This window comes from Mustela erminea, chromosome 4 (assembly GCF_009829155.1).
Source record: "Mustela erminea isolate mMusErm1 chromosome 4, mMusErm1.Pri, whole genome shotgun sequence".
In the NCBI taxonomy this organism is placed as follows: Eukaryota; Metazoa; Chordata; class Mammalia; order Carnivora; family Mustelidae; genus Mustela; species Mustela erminea.
In genome coordinates this window covers 24415648-24437617 of record NC_045617.1, presented here as the reverse complement: position 1 = coordinate 24437617, position 21970 = coordinate 24415648, and the positions used below count along the sequence as shown (strand labels likewise).

Sequence of the window (21970 nt, the reverse complement as noted above, 5' to 3'; positions counted from 1 at the left end):
AGACTGAGGCCCATGTGAACCATGCAGAGAAGATGTAGGCAGCCCTACTGTATCTGGACCCTCATTATGGCATTTCTGTGGTGGCTGGTAGGAGAAAAAAAAGAAGGTTGATTTGAGCCCTGAACCTTTATTACAGATAACAATTGTGACATCATGGTCTTTGACAAGGATTGCTGCTAACTTAAAATTTATAGTCCTTGGCCTCAGAATTGGGAGCTAATTCAATGATACAGTTGTTTCAGCTCATGCCTCATGGCTCTCCATGACCACCATCACCCGGGTATGTCCTTTGAGTTGTTTCCTCTAGAAGTCACGAGAGACACACACTGACTCATTCATGTGCTCTCTCATGTTCCCCGGGGTCCATTTCCCCTTTGCTAAGACCCATATATGTGTGATGTGTCAGGTCACAATGAAGGGTACGTGCTGTGGCAGGGACACAGAGCAAGCTAACTCTCCCAGGACGTGACTCCAAGCCTCTTGCATTGTCTTCTCACCTGCTGAGATAATTAGCCATCAACCTGACGGGGACTGCATTACTGTCGCTGTGTCTCAGTTTTTCCCCGTAGTGGAAGGTGTTGTGGTATTGAACAGGAGCTGGTGAACTGGCCTTTGGCTCCCCACAACCCCACCCTTGAAGAATCACCACAATCTAGGCCCGTGTCTCAGCGAGGCAAGACAGTGACTTAATTTCGCCAGTTCATCCAAGAGAATCCTCGGTTTTGATGAGCTAACTCATGCTAGCCAAAGCCACAGTCTGCATTTATATGCCAAAGGGCCAGGACTGAATGAGATAAGACACACAATGTCCTTTAGAATCCGCACAGCACCATTTATGGGATTAATTTTTTAAAAATCATATAATACTAATACTGATTTTAGAAATTCACAAAGGAAATTGCTAGAGGATCTGAACTGTTGAGGGAGCCACGTCCTTCTGGAATTGATGGGCTTGGGTGTCATAATCAATGATCCAAAGATTATTTAATAAGAATCAGGTCAAAAAGGTTGGTTTGTTTTAAGGATTAGTTTTATAAATTTTGAAGTAACATCTTGTTCAGGCTGTGCCGGAGACTGACTCCCTGACTCATGTTTGCTCTTGCTGCTTTTTTCCTGGGCTCTTTGCAGACCACCCCACCCCCTTCCATAATATTTGTTCTTCAGCACTCTCCTTTCCTGGTTTCCTTGGAGTAGTCCATCTTGGAATTGAAAACCCAAGAAAACCAAAGAATTATGAAAACCTCCCTTAATTAAGTAATATATATTTTTAGCTTCATGACATCAGTGTTTTCAAGTTATTTCACACTGGGCTTTTTTTTTTTTTTTTTTTTTTTTTTTTTTATTAGCAGAGAAATAGCAGATTATCAAGTACAGGGTAGGGGCCGTGGAGACAGATTGCCTGGGTTTGAATCCAGGTTCCAGGCCTCGTTAGCTGTGCAGCTTTGCGTGCACTCCGCCATCTCTCTGTGCTCGTGTTTCCTTCTAGGTAAGACGGAGACAGTGACAGTACCTACTCCTGAGTGGTGGTTTGGATTTGGTATGTGTCTGGGCGCGTGTGGTAATGGGTTAATACATGTAAAGCCCTCAGAATGGTGTCTGGTGCATGCGTAACAGCTGTAGGGATGTGAGCCATTCCTATGAATCTTTGATAATACCCAGAGCAGTGTCTTCATCTGGTTCTGGTGTGTTTTCTATTCCCATGTGAGGCCAGGTTATGTCGAGGGAGACTTCCTGCAGATAGTAAATCTCCTCCATTACGTCCGGATCCTATCCGAGTCTTACAGATGGGGTCCTCGCCTGCTTCGTATTTCCTTTCATTTCTTCGGTCCATCCCGAGGTCTGTAAATAAAGACCGGCGTCCAGCCCCTTCTGCCTAGGGATTTCAGAGAAAAGAAATGAAAGGACCACCTGAAATGCCTGGATTAGGCCAATTATTTAAGTATTTTATAGGTGCCAACGGGTAACAAAGTGGAATGGCCTTCCTTTTGTTCCCCCTCGCAGGACCCTGGGTAATAAATACGGATGAATAGTGAGTGAAAAAGCCAAAAGGCAGTCGGTGGGCGGAGGCGGGAGGTGGGGGACGGGGAGCCATCAAGGAGTCCGATAATCCACCACGGATCAGGGGTCCTGGGATAATCAGAAGCTGCGCGGGATGGGGCGGCGGCGTGGCTTTCACAGAGAACACAAAAGGGGGCCTCGTGCCGCAGCGGCCAGGCCTTACCTGCAGACCCCTTCCGTAAAAACAGTCCTTCACTAAAGACACTCAGGTGACCCGTCGAAAAGCAGCGCGAGATGAATCCAGCCAGCCTGTCCAATAGAGGGAAAATAGATTCCAAAAAATGAAAAGCCAAAACAGGGATTTTCAGAACCACTTAGCAACTGCTCTGATTATACTGGACACAGCTGTAATGTGCTGGGATGAGCATGATATATTTTAGCTCGCGTGGTAGCCGTATTTCAGGCTGATGGGGAATCTGTTGCCGAAACTGTCATGCAATCCATTAGGGCCCCTGAGTAAGGGCAGCCATTAATCAGACATGAGATCAGCCCGCCAGCCTCACGCACTCACCGATCTGAGTGGCTCTGACCCGACATCGTTTAAGGAGATGCTCATGGAGGCCATAAACATGATTCGATTGCCATTATCTTCATGTTGCATATTTGTTACCGTTATTCTTTGAGGACTCCAAATTGGATATTAAAAATTTATGATATATATAAAGGTTGGCGTGGAGTGAAAACAGAGAGCTGCGGCAAATAAGTCCGTCTCATCCATCAGAGATGTGGGAGCTGTCAGAGGAGCCCGGCAGGTATGGAGCTTGGAGAATTAGGAGGAACTCCACCAGGGGAACAGCTTCTCCCCTGGCCTACTTGCTAAATGGGATTTTAACTACATTTTGTTAAAAGAACAGAGTAAAACAGCCCCACTGCAGGAATCCCACGGTCAGTCTTTGATGACAGGCTAATGAAAGGGATGGCGAGGGATCCTGATGGAAAATTAGTACTAACGTGACTTGAGCAGATGCCTGGGTCCACAGAGTGATGTTCCTGGGTGCCTGGGGTGTGTCCGGAACAGGGAGCCTGATGCCAGGCAGGAGTCCTCTGTGCAAGAGAAAGCTCTCTACCCAAGCTGTGTGCACACACAATCCTGTCCACGAGCTGTGCAATTCTCTGCAATCTGATGTTCGCCAAATTGAATATTTGCATGGAAACAACTCATACTTAAGGGGATCCATTTTTAGAGGCAGGTAATTCAGGGTAGAGGAAAACAACATTTCTGGGTCTTAGCTTAAGGAAGAGCAAAGGATTAATGAATGCATTCAACCTATATGAATGGGTTTCCTTGTGGTACACGGTACTCTGCTGAGCATGGGGGCCTCATACATTTTCCGGTAAGTGGTTCCCAGGCTGATAGGAAAGATAAGACATGAGTCATAACTGAGATGAGTTACACCACGGAGTTCCAGACTGACTTGGGGCACTAGGACTAGGTGAGGTCTCAGAAACAGGGAGAAAGACACTGGGTTGGTTAATCTGGGAATGGACTTGGAGGAAAAGAATTTGTTAGACAATGACCAGAGGTTAGAGTGGGAGGCACAGGGGAGAAACACGAGGATGAAATGATTATTATCCAAAGCCCAAATGGAGTACGAGAGCTATAGTGAGGCTGAGACTCTAGTGTCTGACTGGGCGGAGGGTCAGATATTGGGCAGAAGTACGTAGAAGAGCCAGTGGAAGGTCCAGGTGGGAGGCAGGAGCGATCGGAGAGCTCTGGCAGAGGCCTGCTGAGGCTCAGGTATGCAGGTGACTTCTGGGGTTCAGGGACAGAACACTCACCTCTAGGGACTGGAGTGTAAGGCAGAATGTCCGGTTGCTAGGGGGGAAGGATTCACACACTCAACTAGCTCACTCATTCACCATTTATGGAGCCTTTATTCTATGTCTAGCAGTAGATGAGGCTCTAGAGATTTACAGCTGAATAGGACATAATTTCTGTACTCAAGAACCTCACAGATTAGTGGGGAAGACAAACATATAGGGGGTCATAATGCAATGCAAAGCAATGGGTAGAATGGAGATACACACATATACACACACCACATATACACACACAGAGGGGTTCAGAGTCCAGGTTAGGACCAAGAGGAAAAGGTCTGGAAAGACTTCCTAAAGGAGTACAGTCTGAATGAATGTTTAAAAGGCGTATAAGAAATTTCCAGGAGAAGTCATGAGGACCGATGAAATCTAGTTTTACAAGCAGAAAATGGGGGGAAAGGACAGGAATCCAGTTGAGGGGAACTGGGCATTCAGTTGTGAGGAGTTGGGCCACTGAGATGAGCATAACCGGGTCATAGCTCACCAGAAGCCGGAGTTCCTCCACGGGCCTCCCTGTGTTATCCTAGTCCCGGGCCAATGTGGGCTGAACTTCACTGAGGGGCCCAGACACCGGGCTGAACTTTAGGTCAAGTTCACAAAGATGTTCACAGTACACAGAAAGGCCATGTGGGATGGTTGCAGTTTATTCCTCCCTAAACTTCCTCAAGAGGAACGTGTGTCGGCATTTGACTCAGGAAGGAGAGACAGGACACGAGACATTAGAAGATGCAATTCTAAGAGTTTCCAGAAGTGGAGTCCCTGTGCTTTTGTCTTGACTTTTGAAAAGAAATTCTGTTACTTCTGATTCGCAAAATGAGTTCGAAAATATCCAAGATTTTCCCTGCAACGATTCATCTCTAAACTCACTCCCCCAAGTTTGAGACGAGCTATTTTTGATATCCTCAAGTCGGCTGGTGACACCCCACGTGTGAGCTGACGGGTTCCACATCTGCTGGGGCCCCGGAACGCCGAGTCTGGAGGCTTGGCTGCGCTCACCCCGGCTGTGGCTCCACGCGGAACCTTCTCTTGTTTTCTGAAGAAATTCTGAAATCACAGAGACATAGAGGTGTAAACTCCCATTCATCAACGGGAGGTATTAACTGGGAAACCTAGTTATCTTTCCACTTAAATGGCAACAGTGTTAACCTTTTTGTTGAGTCAGAAATCTCTCTTTTCTGGGGTAGGCCTGTGGAGCTGTTTTTAGAATGTTCCACATTTTCTGAGGGAGTCCTCCAGAGGGGGAAAAAAATGCTGAGCTTGCTTGCATAGGCACACGACACCAAAGCTTTGGCCCAAAGGAAGAACTGAATTCTTTGAAAGAGAATGAAAGATTGCCGTATGTAAGAATCAAAATAAAAATGTGAATGAGTGATGATTCACAGAGAAAGAGAGGTGAATCCGAAGTTTGTTTAAACCAGAGATTTTCGAAGTAGAGAGGCGATTAGTCTGAATTTCTCACATAATCTAATATTTATTCGAATGGGGGGCACCACATGAAAATAGGTGCTTGACTCTCAGCAAGAGGGGGAAATCCCCTTGCAATTTAAATGAAGGATTTTTACTTTTAACAGTTTAATTGAAGAGTTTTTGCTTCTATTTTATGGTGAGAAGCAGCTCCTTCTTAGAATAATAGATTTTTTTTAAATGCACCTTTGTTCTGACAATCACATTTGTGGTAAAATGTAAGGAACAAAATCGCTTCCCATTTGCTTTTCCCCGAAGTTGGCCTAAATATCCAGCATATTAGTCAGAATAAAGCTGCTGAGAATAAGACACATGGAGAGAGTTAGTTCGTCATGTATCTTGGCATTCCTTCTGTCAGAACTGGTCACTCCAGAACAAAGTCAGACATCCACCCGGTGTCTCCTGGCCCCAAGAAAGTCCAAGAGCTGGCAGTGGGGTGGTCTGCCCTAAGACAGGCAGTTAGGGAACCCATGGTCTGCGGAGATTTTAAGAACAACAAAACCAGCTCAAAGCATTTCTGCTTCATGTTATTACTGTGACTGGATATGTGGAGTATCTACAGGGTTTTGCATACCCCTCCCTGCAGGGGTTGTGGGCTTTCTTGGTCTGCCTGCCTCGATACGCCATTGTCTGCACCCTAGATGGGGCAGAGGCAGAAGGTGGCACTGGCTTCAGTATATAACAGGTTATAAAACATCCTAAAATGATTCTATGTGTAGGATAAAGAAGCTCCTAGGATTTTATCTAACATGGCCATTGAGTTACTGGGAATGAAAATAGAGCTCATTCCCAGAGAACACTTACTGAGCACTGGGCACTGGCTGGGGCTCATGGGCCACGGGTGAGGAACCCAGCACCATCCCTCCCCTTAGGAAGTGTGCGGTCTTTGGGTGGAGGGACAAAAATCCCACCAACTGGCATCAAGTTGCACCTGTGTCCAGTCTAAGAGAGGGCAGGTGGGGATTTTTGACTGCTTAGAGAGATCCAGAAAGACCTTTTGAGGAACTGGTCTAGTAGCTCTTCCAAGATTAGTTGTCATGCCAAGGACTAAAATCAGAAATTTTTTGCCTGCAGTCAGCTAGAGTTATGTCCCCTCTCGAATCTATAGAACAAAACCCATCTCCAGGGCCGTAGCCTACATCCTCTTAGTTATTGCTGAGCCGTTCCATCCATTGAGGTTGGGACATGGTTGGAGAACATTCTGCCAACACTCTGCCAAGGGCCTCCTCTCGATACCCCTCCTCTGGGCATGCCCCTTAGATCAGCAGCTCTCAGCCCTGCTTGTACATTACAATCCCAGAGCTTTTTTTTTAAATTTTAAAAACACCCCTGTCCAGGCCCCACCCTGGCCCAATTATATCAAAGTCTTACAAAGGTGGGGCAGAAAGGGGAGGGCACACTCCACTGTCAAAAAGCCACCCAGATGACTCTAGCAGGGGCCAGAAGAGAGAACTCTCTTGCCATCAATGAATGCACTTAATTTCACTTAGTCTAGGAAGAGTAATTTTGAATTTTACCCTAAAAAGACTTCAGAATGCGAAAGGAAATGCTTTGGCAGGAGGTGGGTGAGTGCTTGTGTCTGCATACACACGTGAAGGGTTTGGCACTCGGTCTCCGTGCACATGGTGTGCTCTCCAGCTCGGTGGCGTGTGCTGGAAACGCAGCAAATGCCTGGAGGGTAGAATGTCTTAGACTCTGGAATCAGGTTGATTGGGAGAGGCAGACCCTTCCAAGGGCCATGGAGTTCCATACAGAGGAGGCAAATACACAGCTCAGTGGAGAAGCAGATTTCTGGCTTTCTCTCTTCGCTTCCAGTTCTCCCTCTGCTTTTTCCTTTCTCTTCCACTGCTGCTTCATTCAACCTCATAAATTAATAGGCTTTACATGAAGTCTTCAGCTTCTTTGAGGAACCAGCTTCAAATCTTAGACAGTGGGATTTCTTTTCTTTTCTTTTTTTTTTTTTTGTCCTTTAAAAACATAAAAAGCATTGTGATCACCTTACATGTAAGTGAGATGGATGTATTTTTGCCACCAATGTTGAAAATATCCCCAGGCATCTGGTGTGTATGAATGTGTACACATAGTACATGCATAATAAACATATTCCACCTTATGAATATTTATACACAAGATACATATATATTGAATATAGACATATATATGTAAATAGTAGCCCTCGTAAACTATATGCTGTGTTTCCAAGCATATGTATCATAGTGCACCAGGAATATAATGAACCTACCATCAAGTTTAGCCTATTTTGAGGTGGCATTTTCTGCAAAGTTGTTTATGGTAGGGTCTAGTTACTCTCCATGTATTTTTTTTTCCCATCACTTCAATGTTGGTTAAGTACTAACTCAAAGTAAGGCACCGGGCATAGCAGAATTAAGAAAGATGAAATAGATGAGGTCCCTGCCTTCAAGAGACCTCACAGAGCAACATAAAATGCACTTACAAAGAATGGAAGAATGTAACGTTGTTCCTACACATTGACCTCTTTCTGTTTTTCCTCCAGCTGCCTTTTATTTATACACTCCACTTTAATGGGGCCCCATTTAAGATTCTATTAGCTTAGACCCTGATGTAGGTGCAGCATAGGGCTTGAGGCTGTGAGAAAGACCATTACGGTTTCAGTGCCCACATAACCACTGGACGTGAGTGGTGCTTACGCTCACTGTCGCATGTAGCCCAATCCTATAACGGCATTTTTATGTTACTCTGATTTGGCGGGGGCGTGGGGGGGGCAGTTTTGGGGGAAGGTGTCCTAGAAAGGCACCCGATCCCAGAGATGTTCCTAAGTTTCAAAAAGGAAACCAAAACAGAGCAATGTCTTCTTCCACTGACTTCTTGTAACCCAGCTGTCCCTGGCCATGACATTCCACTTCCAAATTCCATCCCGTTCCCTCCCTGGAATAAGTAGCAGAGGCCTGTATTAAAAACAAGGAATACATCCTAAGATGGACAAGATCTGGATCCGTTTCCAAAATGACAGTCCCTCGTCTAGCAGAGGAGCTCTGAGTGATACTTGTCAGCGGGCAAATTTCACTCCATGGAAGGAGAAACAATATCCAAGGGCTGTCATCGCGGTGGCGCAGACATATACGCATTGTTTTCTCCCCCTCCATCCGTACATCACAACAGGTAGTTCTCAGCTGTTTCCGTGGTGCCAGACATACATTTTATCTAAAGAGACAGCAGACAGAACTACCTGCTGCTTCCTGTGCGACTCTCCCTGTGTTTCTCTCCTTTTTCCTACTTCACTTGGGCTTTTTAAAATCAGCTGGCAGGGAGCCAGGAGCTCATCATTTTAATGCAGTGCAAAATGGAATATGCATAATTATATGCAAGCCATATGTGAGGGAGACAGCTCAGCTGTGAATTTCAGGAGGCCAGGGAAGGGAGAGCAGTTAGGGCTAAGATGAGATCAGAGCAGAGCAGGGTGCAAGTGTCACCCAAATGAATGGTGTAATGAGTGTGCTGCAGACACGCCTCCTCTCACCTACCTCTCCCTCTCTCCAACGCCAAACCAGAAACCGATGGAGATTAGAAAGCAAAGACTGTATGCAAGCGGTATTGCTAATGGGTTCTGTTAATGTCTCCATTTAAACTTCAGCTTTCTTAATTAACAGTGTAGATCAAAATAACCAGTAACTCTTAACGCAGCTTCTTAATTAAATCTATTTTTTTACTGCATTCGATTGAAGAATCGTTGTTCTTACTAGATCATTGCTCCTTTCAGATCTTTATTTAAAAATCAAGGGGAATCAGTTTATCTCTGACAGTATTACAATGCAAAATATAACGATGCAAATTGCTTTTCTTATGGCCTTGCTATTAGAATTTTTTTTTAAGTGCATTATCTAGAGATTGCTTAAGCATGCCAAAAAGTTTAAACACGTACGTATGTCATATAACCCTGAATGTGCCACGAAAAGTTGCGGGAAGCCCGAAGTGGTGGTAATTTCCAACCAAATTGCTTGATTTTGGTTTGCTTCGTATCATTTAAAATATTACACCACGATGAATTTGCATGTTCAAACCAAACTATGTAAAAGAAAAATAAATCCCAAATTTTGATACCTAAAAGGCGTACTGCGTATTTAAACAAACTTCTTAATAATGTTGTTATTTCTGGATTCCCGTTTGTTTAATGATCTGAGCTGTTATGCTTTTAGCTTTTTTTTTTTCTTCCATTATTTGTAAGTCCCTAAATAGGCCATTATATTTCCCTTCAGGCTAGAGATGAAGATGGACATGCTGAAAATTTTCCCCAGCAGCACTATGCTAAGGAAACTCCAAGGCTTGCCTTCAAGAATAACAGCGAACTACTTGTAAGAATAACATACTTACAACAAGTCTAGAATGTTACTTTAGCACAGTGAAAACAGTTTTTGCAAGGGTTTGTTCATTATTACATAATTTATGAAGTATTATAGTTTTTCTGTATAGAGTTCTAAATGCTAATTCTGCTATCACTGAATATTAATGATAAGATCTCAAGTTGTTTGCAAATCTTTTATATCTGATTATAGAGCTTGGATGGCCCTGTCTTTATTAGCTTGTTTTGTATAGTAGTTTATCACCAGCCATTTGGAGAATGGCTAGTAAAGTTAAAAAATACAGAAAAAGACAGTGGATATATGTAGCTTGGGAAAAAAAAAACACAAAACCAATCCTACCACCTCTCCTCCTCCTACTTCCTAATTGTACACTATTTTAGGACACAACATGGTAATATTTTGTTCTGCTAGGGAAGATGGCAGAGTTGACACGCAGTACTCCCTTTAGAAGTCAAGTGTTCCTACACTGTCTTGCCAAGCTCAATCAGGCGCTTTCGTCTTTCCTATGTAGGAGAAGTCAAAGCGGCGACAGGATGCGGGGATGTTTACAAGTCGTGAGAGAGAGGATATCAGCTGTGACAGGGACTGTGTTCCAGCGTAGGGTTAATTTGCTGTTCATTTTAGCATTTACAGCAAGACAAGATGAAAAGCAAGCAGGAATGCCTATTATATTTCTATTAAATGAATCTGTTGGGACCTAATGTACTTGATTAGCTTTTGAAAATGAGTGCTCCGCAATGCATTTTCTGTTTACCTAAAGTAAACAGAGAATGAATTGTCATTTATTTAGAGATTTAAACACTGCTTTTGAAAATGAGGCTTTATGAGGGATCTAGCTATGTTGTCCCTAAATGTTCTTTTCCCTTCAGTTGCATTAAAGCAAAACATTTGCTCCAGCTAAATGAAAACACTGAAAGACAATGAAGATACTCAGTTGTTACATTCCGAGGTAGTCTCATTTCTAGTTAGTTTTTTGGCCCAACACTGTTTGGCTCTGCCAGGTCTCCGCATTAGGAAATCCCACATGTAGCCGTCTTTGGACTTAGCACTGATACCAACTGTTCATGAAAAACAAGGTGTCCAAAGAACAGGAGAAGAGAGAAAAATACCGTGCTTACCAATCCTAGCCACAGCCGTGAGATGTTCCCAGTGAGAGAATGCCCTTCCCCGGTCCGCAAACTGCGTAACCACAATAGCGCCACTCACTCTGTGTGTCCTGTCCCTTTGACCCACCCATCCGCGGGCCGGTTTGCTGCTTAGAAATGCAATTTTTTTTTTTCTGAAAATTCAGCTCACCTTATATTTTATCGTAGGGCTCTTAAACTTCCAGGTCCACTAGCATGACCTATTTTGGGGGAAAACTTTTTCATTCATTTCCGTTTTAATATTTCACTCTATAACTGTGGTTATCCAGCTGAAGACTGTAGGCCATGGGCCATTTATGCTATGTTTTGGTATCAAAATGCTTTGGGGAGTATCTTATTTCTTCTTAGAGAAATTGTTAAACAAGTAATATGCCATATTTGATTTTAAAAAAATTTTTATTTGTAAAATGAACGTGCTTGGGTCCCGGTTGTGGTTAGTCTGTGTAGGAGGAACTAAGACATACATGTGAACATCTTTCCCATCAGTCTTTATAGAAAATATATGTTTAATTGTTGCTATGCTTCAACACAATATTGGATTAGCAGTAGTTTTGAGAGATTGGTATAATCTTTGTGTTTCTCGTCACTGTTAGAAGTGCTTTATTTTCATCAGCGTACTTTTCTGTGATAAAGGAAAAAGGGAGAGTAAAGAGGAAAAAAAAAACAAGTAAGCTTATTTCTCCAAGGAGAAATTTCATTTTTTTTCAACTGCAGGAGAGGCAGTGGTGTTTGTGGCTGGTTATGAAGCCTGGAGAAGTTATGTTACTGTATGAAAGAGACCTGTACATTCTTAAGAGAGGAATAAGAAGTCCTTGGAGTTTTCTTAGTGCAGCTTCGAGCAAATTTTTAAAGGTTTCATGAAAAAAGACTGCAAGTCCCGCTCCAAAGTGCTTTCTTAGCTTCGAAGCCATTTTGCGTAATTCCCTGCAGCAAGAGGCTCGGTGGGTTTAGAAAGCAGAGGAACCTCGTGGGGGGTGTCAGTGACCCTTGGGAGAAAACCCTGGGGCCACAGGTTGCTTCTAAGCTCCCATGCCGTCAGGACACTGGGCTACGTGGCTAATGCTCTGGGCCACACTTTCTGACAGAGAGTGCCCTGGCCAGGTAGCTTGGACACCGCCTCGGACTTTATTAGTGACCATTTGTCGTCTCTGGTCTCTCCCCTGCACCCCCAGCCTCTGCTTCTGGAAAGAGGGTTAAGTAAGCGCAACAGAAGCAAAGCAAAATCCATGCACGGAATGCCCAGGGACACCTAGTCAGAAGGCCCTGACAGACAAAGCACTGGCTGATAGAAAGATCTGCTGTGTGACTGGAGACCCCTGTAGAGTATTGATTTTTCCATTTAAATCCCAAACCGTGATACGTGCCTTCACACTTAACATCCAACACAGATGACTAGATATATCGCTCGGTGGCCAAGATGCTCTGGTTGGTGGTTGTGCAGCAGATTCCTTATGCTTTTTATTAATTTGGAAAATGCAAGGCTGTCAGGATGAGTGACATTAGATAAAGCTTGAGGACTGTTTGATAGAAACACAATTCAGTGTGGCCCCATCTACCTCTTCGATAGGCACACATGCACACACACACACACGCCAAGGTATTATGCCGGCAGAGCTGAATTTATGACCAAGGCAAATAACTTTCAAGAAGAGAAGCTGTGGAAATTCACATCCCATTAACACTCCAGTGACATGGCTAGTGGGAATCCCAGAGACAGAACATTTAGAACAAGCTATAGGTGTCTAGCCTCTGCCCCAAGCTTCACCTCCACTGCTGGTCCCTTTACCATTTTTGCCTCATTCTTTGGGGGACGAGAAGGCCTTCTCTCCTCTTCCCCTATTACATCGCTCGTATGGATGATGGAAGTCATGTGAAGAGGACCTTTACCATGTCATGAGCTCACCCCTCACCATCCAGGACTTTCTCAGTTCTGAAAAGACAGCAGAATTATAGCAGAAATACAACAGAAGCTGGGTCCCCAGAGGGAGAAGACCAGTAGCTAAAAGAAGAGGCATGTTGAGAGGGTTTGGGGGAAGGAACGGAAGGCACCCAAGCCTACTCCCCAGGTGTTCTCAAGGCCAGTGCCGAGAACATCACTGCAGTTGAAGGAGGTCAGAATAGAGTCAAAGGACAGCAACAACAGCCTCGTGTAATTGGGTTAGGAAGAAAGTGGTTCTAGGAAGTCTGAAAGGAGAAATAAGAGAAAGGAAACCCAAGGGGGAAATCAGACTGTTTTCCTCAGTTCCAGATTCCCAAGGCATCGCAGAGACATCGACTTTTCCTGAGGCTGTTAGGGGTGGGAGTCTTGCAGAGGGTGGAGGATACAGTCTGCAGCTGGGAGGCTACATAAAAATAGCATCAAGGAAGAGTTCTTTCTGGTCACTCAGAATGCCAGTGTAAGAAGATGAGAAGCATTTTCGTTTTGTGGCCTGTGAGCAGAGGTGGTGGGGAGGTGAGATGCTTAGGCAGATCCTCTGGGGGCTGATTTGTCCATCTCATTTCCCTGGGAAAGTAGACAAAAGTTGGACATAGTCCTTAGGCAGAACTGCTTTGGATTAATATGTTGTTCAATTAGCAAGACATTATTGAGCATCTTCTGTATACATGGATTATACTGCACAGTGCTTTTGGGGGACACAAAACAGAAAAAGGCACAGTCCCTTCCCTGAAAGAGCTTGCAATTCAGTAGGAAAAACAGGCCCATATAGTATTGTATTCATCAGGAATGTGGGCTCTTAGGGCTTCCTGAAAGTTAGAATTTTGCCTCAGCTAGACTTTAACTCACACTGTATTACTCCGGGGGTATCACTAAGGATCATAAGTACAAAGGCTTAGAATTTATGGTGACACATCTGGCATTACAACACCGTGGATCCTCTTGGACCTCTCTGAACCTCAGATCTTCATCTATAGCATGCGATAATAAAAGGTAATAACCTCAGAAGATAGGGTACGGCTTGAAAGCGATGACATATTTAAAATGCCTGGTACCTAGTAGCATTCAGTAAGTGTTAGCTGCTATTATTATGATTCTTCTTATTGCCATGATTGTTACCATTACCCAGTTGGCTGTGCCCAGGAGAGCACCAGCAAAGTTCTGGAGTACAAAGGAGGAAGAGATTATTTCCAAATACAGTAATTAGAGACCTAACAAAGGAGGAGGACACCTTTGATCTAGGCCTTAACATGGGTTGGATTTCCAAAGCTGGAGCTGAGGTGGAAGGGAAGGGGGCATTCTAAGCAGAGGGAAATAGCGTGGCAAAGACGAGGACGCGGGAGAGTATAGACCAGGTGAGCCACTGGCTGGTGGCCCCTAAGTTGAGTGGAGTATAGAGTCCCTGAAGGAAAAAGGGGTGAGCCAGCAGGCTGGCTCGTTTGCACAGGTGTTAGTAATTGACAATATCCTATCAGGTTTGGACGTCAGTAGCTCTACTTCATCGAAATTCCTAGTGCTTCTGTGGATTTAAAGAAATTATTATGGAGAATCCCTACCATGCACAAGAGCAGAGAGAGTGATGCCATTGGCTCCCCTGTACCTGTCACCCAGCTTCAACAATGATCAAACTACTAATCTTGCTTCATCTATTGCTTTACCCTATGACCACCCCCTCCCCCTTTTATTCCACTGAAGAATTGTGAGCGAAGAAGCTTTTTTGACTTCTTTTATGGTAAAGACTTTAGGTTCCCCCATTTTTCTGGCTAGAAAGAACCGGTTGACCCTGGTTACATTGGGAATTGAAGCTTTGGGACTAAGTTCACCTAAAGCAAATGACTTGGTGATGGCAGTGGGCTCTTCCCTTCCTGCTCAGTATGACCTTGCAAGTCTTGGACAATCAGATCTAGTTCAGAAAGCCCTGAAGGTAAAAAACACACCACAGTGCCAGTGGTGACTTGAATTCTTTACTTTCAAGCCCCTGGTTCTAAACGCATTTATTTAAAAAATGAAATCATATCTCTTTGCAACCCAGCCCAGTTCATGAGTATATGTTGGCCTCATAACATCAGCGAGGGGCTGTTCTGGGGTTGCAGTCACATATTAGCTATTGTTAGAACTTTGCTGCGAGATCATGGAGACTTAATGAGAACTGGCCCCTCGCCCCACCAAAAAAAAGGTGATAGAAACAGCCATATTTCCCTTGAAACTTGATAGGCTTTTCAAAATAGGTGTAATTAACCAAAACCCCTCCCCTTAACACTTGGTTTAACAGAAAGTCAGATTCATGCCCCAGCTCAGCTTGAAGTTCCAGGAGAGCAGCACAAGGCATTGAGACCATAAATTCGTGGTGACACACTTGGACTTCTGTCACATCAAATAAAATAAAATACGACATTTGTGTATGTAGTTTGCTGTGTGCCATTTTCCTGAAACAGTATTTGTAACAGCCCCAAACACATCAAGTGACCCAGAAATCCGCGGGGACCGGTTGCTATCTAGAGAGAGCTGGCCTCTGCCACCATTTTCACATCCACCCTCCGGATCCCTCAAGTCTGGGGCTATTTGGCCCCAAACTGTGCTCCTACGATCTTTCGAAATATGTTTTAGAAAAGTAGAACTCTTGAGAAAGAGAAGGACCCGCATTAGACTAAGCAAGGGTCGGTGCCAATGGAGGAGGCAAAAGGCACAGAGCAGCAAGACCTCTCCTTGGGCGGGGCGGAAGGGGCGTGTTCTGCCGGGGCTGTCTTGTTCCGCCCGCAGGGCCCTCCGTTGCCATAGGTGCTGCTGTTTCACCTGCTCTGGCTTGCAGCTGCCCTTTCTTCCCAGCCTCCTGGGTCCCTTGCTGCTGTGCAGTCAGGGTGGAGAGCCTTCCTTTTCTCGGGTAAAAAGACCCTCTGTACCACAGTAGACCATCTCCCTTCACTACCCAACGGGGCAAACCTATTTCAGCTCTCCCTTTTTAGTTTCTTTATTTGGCGGGGAGAAGCCATTTGGGTAAGGACTAGAGTTCCCCAGCTTCTGCACTCATATAAGCACATTTCTTGGAGTCAGGCACCCTTGATTGGATCTGGGAACCTCGGCTGGATCGGAGATCCTCAGTCCTCAGCAAGCTCCCTTTTCCAAGACATGGAGATCTTTGCCTTTCTAGTTTCAGGGCCATGGCACAGAAAGGTCAGAGGCGTGATGGTTTGGTTTCATGCTGACTTCTCACACAGTACCTTGCAGTGGTTCTTAGAGCCAGAGAGAGTTGTGGAGGATCCTGTGTTCTCCAAGGGGGTCAGTGTGTTGTAGTAGATAAGAGTGGGTATCCCAGTGTCTGCTCTGTACATGTGCCTGCTGCACAGCCTGGGCAGGTAAGCCCCACAGGTCTTAATAATTGACAGTAGAAATTATCTATTTCAGACAACCGTCTGCCCTGTACTTTAGTGTTGTTATCAACAACATGAGAATCAACACAGTATGTACCTCATAGGGTGGTTTTGAGGAGTCAGTGGGATCGTGTGTAAAAGTATGCATCTTACAGTAAAAATTCAATAAGTGTTAGTCTTATGACTAATGAAATGGAACTAGAAGGTGGCATTAGTTTAAACAAAATCTTAAGGTAGATGCTGGGAGTACCTGCCTTTATTCTCTAACTAGAGTCTCTTCCCAGTTGATTGGGATAGAAGCCCATATGTAATATTTTAACTTCAGAGAAACCCTTGAACATCTACCCACTTGCCTGTTCATACTGAAGGCACCAGGGATGCCTGTTGGCTGCATAGCAGATATTGCTGATTTGTGAGTTACTGCAATATTGGAATGCTTTTTTGAAGAAGAATGCAAAACGTTCGAAATATAGTATGGTGTTGTACTGGAGAGCTTGGGCTCTTGAGCCAGACTGTTTGGTTCAGATTCAGGAATCTCCACCACTCCACCTGCTGGCTGTGTGACCTTAGACAAGTCACAGAATGTCCATGTCCTTGGCTGTAAAATGAGGACAATATCTGTCCAGTAGTGCTGCTATGAGGTCCAAATGAATGAATACCCATAAGGTTCTGAGAATGGTATTTGGCAAACAGCTGGTACTTAATCAGTGTTGTGATCATGATTATTTCTTCCAAGCCGGCTTTTTAAACACATCATAGGGTACCACTTGGCCACATTTTTTAGGAACAGATTATCTGAAAGTCTTGGGTGTGTACATTTGCATGCAAAAAACACAAAATTTCCTTGTGAACAATGAGAAGGACAAGATATATTAGGCAGAATATTCTTAGAGCTAAGCTTTTTTTTTTTTTTTTTACTATAACTCTCAGGGAAGACTCTCTGTATGATCAAAGACCCCTTCAATCTTGCCCTGCCATTTAATATTAAAATTGTTACTCTTGGAAGTATGCAACTAAGAAATTAAGTGCAAAGCAAAGGAAAAAATTTAATTTACATCTGGGGATATCTGCAGTAGCGAATGGATGTGCCTGTTAAAGAAAGGAGACAAGAAATCATCCTTTGTGGGGAGCCTCCAATATGCCAGCACTGTGCTTAGTCTTTATACACTTTCCTTTAGACCCTTCATTCTCCCTAACTTTGCTAAACAGTAATTGTTATTTTTCATTCTACGTGTTGGGAAGTTAAAATTCAGAGATGTTATGTTCCTTGCACTGGGGGTAGAAAGGGGATCCAGTGAGCAGGTGTGGGCCAAGGTTTGACTTATATCTCTCTGACTTGTGCTGGAGGGACCAGGTCTGATACACCCTTCCATTCCAGGGCTATGTGAGTGGAATGAAGGAATTAAGAAATTAATTCAGAATCATTCTTCCTGGCTTCTTTATAGTACAGTTCTTTGGGAGAGTTCCGAAGCCAGAAAGAGCATCCATGAGAATGTCAGGAAGGAGAAATTCTTCAGAAAGGCCTGTAATATTGGAGAATTCCCAATTGCGTAATAAATTGTGGGGAAAGAAACCAAAGTATATGTCTTTTAGTTTCGTAGACTAGAAAATATATTTTTCAATATGATATAAGCATTTGAGTATGTTATTTTTAATAAAAATCTGACAGCAATAGATTGTGTATGATAAGTGCTTAAGTCTTCTTTTGAAGATTTGGATTCTTTTCGTGGTCAGTAAGGCCATTTAAAAAAGAGCTGACCTTAAAAGAGGGGGGGCTGACCTCTTTTGATTTAGTACTGTGGTATTCCTCAGAGTGAGCTGACCTACATCCTTCAAGATTTCTGGCCATTACCCAGACTCGGGTGTCAGCCATACCCCCACTCATTGCTTTAATTGCTAGAACTGAACAATCACCTGAAATACCAAAGAAAATTCACCTCTGGTGGCTTCAAGAAACTCCAGGTCGTATATCAAGCAAATCCAGAAAATCAGATAGGATATCAATTATCAATATAAAAGCGTACAAGTAACCAGCCAGAATTAAAATCCCTCATATTCAGCCCCGTGTTTGGTTTATGGTTGGAAGAACAAGCCAACCAAAATCTCGTGGGAGAAAAAGGGAAAGGGTATGAAAAATATTTGGAGTTAAGAAGTATGACATTTGTGAGAAATAAGGGAGGCAAGAAATTGGAGGTGGTGATGTGGGGGTGTTAGGGGGCTGGTGAGAGGGAATTTTGAAAGGGAAGAAGGAAGATAAAAGCCCATGATTAAGCTGCAAATGAACAGATTTGGGCAAACAAGAATCTTTGAAAGAATGTGTTTTCTCATGGCATTCAGCTTGAAGTCTCTTTCAGAATCATGTATTTTGTACGCGTCCCAGTCTTCTGGTCTGAGGTGTTGGGCCTTCCTGGAGGGCTCCCATCTCCTACTGCATGACCACATGCAACCCGGAGAGGAGCTTCTATTTGAATCCAGATGAAGCTCCCTTGGGCCGAGAGCTCTGTGGCGCTAGACCTTTGTCTTTCTAGACTGTATCCCTGAGCAGTGCACTTGCCATGGCACATTTCATGGAATGTAAAATGCACTTTCCCCACCTAACATCTCAGAAATGGGATTACAGATGATCATTGATGACCTGTCATTTTTGAATTGGCCATGTTTTTCCCTAGCAGTGTTATAAAATAATGGTATCTTAACAACAATGATGATGTAGCTTCCATGAGCTGTGGAGATCAGTGCTCCGTGATTTTTTTGTTGGATGAATGCATGCAATAACATGTCCCCAGGCTCTACTTCAGGTAAAAGTGAAATACTTACGGTTGGCTCTGGATTGTGCAATGGCCACTGACAAGTTCAAGTGGGGAGCTGGCCTATGGTTGTCGCGGCTGAGCACGTTACTGCTGGCTGTGTACTTTCCCTTCAATGGAGCTGCCAGATGGCTTTGTTCATTTTCTCAAGCAAAATGTTGAACCAGTAAAGACAGACCCTAGATAAGCCAGGTTTAAAATAATAAGCACAACGTTTTTCTTAATTATCCAGAAAATTGCTCAATGTTCTACCATGGGATTGCACATCCACCAAGATCTCTCTCGAAAATTCATGAGGGTACATTGGTCAAAGAGCCATGATTTCTTTCCTTTTCCCCGTAGAACATGCTGTAGGTTACATTAGGATAAAGTATGTTTTTTATAAATCAAGAGGCCCTTCTCCATCATCAGCACCGTCACCAACATCTCCTAGAGACGTTCCTAACCTGCTGAAGAGACAAATACACATGGTGCATTTCCTACACGTCCCAAGTTTCATAATCCACATTCAGGATATTAGCTTGGGCAGGTCAAGTTACACCCTTTATATGTGAAATACTCTGCTGTTTTATAGCAGTCAGATCTCAATATGGTTTGGTTTCATTTTCATGGAAGTTTTGAATCCGATTTTGATGCAGCGGCAGTATCTGTCTCCCACTTCTTTGTGGGATCAAGGAGGGGAAACCCATGTAAACATTTTCAAGTGTCAAAGCCTGAGGTGGGAAGAGGGCAATACTTAAATATTGCTCACTGTGCTTGGATAAAGCCTTTATATGAAAAATATCCAGATTATTACAACGTGTAAAATACGGGGAGGGCATCCGTTACACACTCACTTCAATCAGTGGTGCTTTTAGCTTCTAAATTGTCTGATAAATGTGTGAAGACACTCCCAAGGAATGAAACATCATTTTTGGCTTAGAGGAAATATTTATGTATTTGCCAGAAAGTTTGAGTTTTGAAATTACATGGCATTGTTGCATATATATGTACAAAATACACTATACAAAGGCGGATTGTTATATCCTATGTGGAAATGTCGATACATATATAAAGGAAAATGAAAATAAACTAGACCATCACAGAAGTGCCCACCAGCCTGTGGCATCTAAACCATCTAATTTCTGCAGTATTTTTTCCTATAACAATTTGATGTTTACATATGAATACATTAAAATAAATAGCATGGAAAAATAAAGTTGTAATGAAATATTTATTTTCATTTTTCCTTAGCATTTTGAATTTTAGACAGTGTTCTGACTGTCGTCCCATCAGCCAGGCTGGAAATTGAGCTCCATCAGTGGCAATAGCCGGGCCTGGCCATTCAAACCCAAAAGACCTTTTCTCGAGGGATATATTCTTCCTGATTAATTTGGTCTGAATAGTTTCTTATATCTCTTATTTATTCTATTATATACACTGCATGAAGACAATGTCGATTGCCCAGTGTGATGTGTATGAAGATTTAAAACCTTTTTTAAAAAAATCTGGGCATTTAGTGTCATGGACACACACCTGAAAAGGGGCACGAGTATGAGAGTAGGAGGTTATGGTATGTGTGTGTGTGTGACCCAGATTATGAAGACAGTCTTAAAAAACTGTCTTTTAAGTGCTGTGCTGTGCTTAAAAGTCATGTGTTATGGAGCAAACAACGTATAAAATGTGGATCCTTCTCATAAGGAGTTCATAAACAAACTGTCCTTGTATGAACAATGAACTTCCAGTGAATAGCAAAGTGCCCGATGGGTGCTATGCTGATTAGGGAATAGAAATACATAACGGATCTTCTGTACGCAATAAGTAAGCGAAGGGATGGGAAAGATGGTGGGTGGAGTCATCAAGAGTAGATGCTCGGGTTGGGGGGGGCTGGGCTGGTCCTTGGAGGGTGAGTGCACCATAGAAGGGTATCCCAGAGAAAGAGAAGACTGTTTGGGAAATGATGATGAGGGAGGTAAGCAACGAGCACATGGTGAGGGTGGTGGGGGGAGGGCGGGAGTGGGTAGTAGAGAGAGGCTACTGGATGTGCCAGGTGAGAGAAGGTAACTTGATAGGTTGTGGTCAAATAATAAAAGCAGTGAGAAACAAGCAGGTAATCTCACGTTTGGTGTTTTAGGATGTGGGGCTCTGTCATAGGTGCCTGAGCCAGGAAGTACTATTATGAAAGCAGTGCTTTTACAGGTTGGAGGGCGGGAATGGGGAAGCTTCTAGAAGGTGGTTAGTACGATCCAGGCCATGAGGACAAAGGCTTCTCACAGCTGGAGAGGCAAGAGATGGCAAATGGCTGGCCAAGAATATTGGTCACCAAGTTCTATGACCATGCTAACATAAATAACAGGCAAGGATTTCATCTCAAGCCAATTTTCTTGTAAATTTAGATTTCGGATAACAGTCTTAATTGAGTAAGTAGCTAGATGTGGTCAGTGGCAAAAACAAGATCAAAGCAGAAGCAAGACCCTGACGTTTCAAGTATTTATGATCCGGGGTGATTCAGGGATCAGTGTGATGAGAACTGTAAAAATACAAACTGGGGGGAAAAAGTTCTTAAATTTGGGTAATTTAAAGAAGTGTAGACCCTCCATTAACAAGAAGGCAATAATCCCTTCCCTCAAAGAACAGCACAGGGGGAGTACGGTGTCTGTGCCCTGGACTCAGTGGACATGGTCTACATCCTGGCTCTTTGGTTACTAGCTTTGCAGGCTTGGGAAAATCAGTTTCTGCATCTGTAAAACAGAGATAATAGCTGTGTAGGATTAATGTCAAATCTAAGTGAGATAATACATGTAAAATGCCTGGCATATAATAAGCGGTCAGTAAAAGATAACTAATAAAGGGAATAAAATCCCTCTTCGGTGCTCAACTTTAAAGAAAAGGAAAGACAATAAAAATCTACACGACTCTTCAGAATGCTTTTATTTATTTATTTATTTGAATATAGTGGATGCAGTGTTACATTAGTTTCAGGTATACAACATGGTCAGGTCAGAAAACTCTATACCTATGCTATGCTGAACCACAAGTGTAGAACCCCCCCCCC

At 43.5% G+C, this 21970-nt stretch overlaps 1 protein-coding gene across 2 annotated transcripts in view; it reads left to right on the top strand.

Annotated features, from left to right (window-relative positions):
* The window catches only part of SOBP (sine oculis binding protein homolog), a 159895-nt gene that overhangs the window by 85664 nt on the left and 52261 nt on the right, over nucleotides 1-21970 (top strand). Inside the window, exon 5 of one of the 2 annotated variants that reach the window (XM_032338896.1) lies at nucleotides 9576-9671. The exons of the other annotated variant lie outside the window; for it this stretch is intronic. Coding sequence (XP_032194787.1) covers nucleotides 9576-9671 — 96 coding nt within the window. The remainder of the gene's footprint in view (nucleotides 1-9575; nucleotides 9672-21970) is intronic. 2 annotated transcript variants of the gene reach the window in all.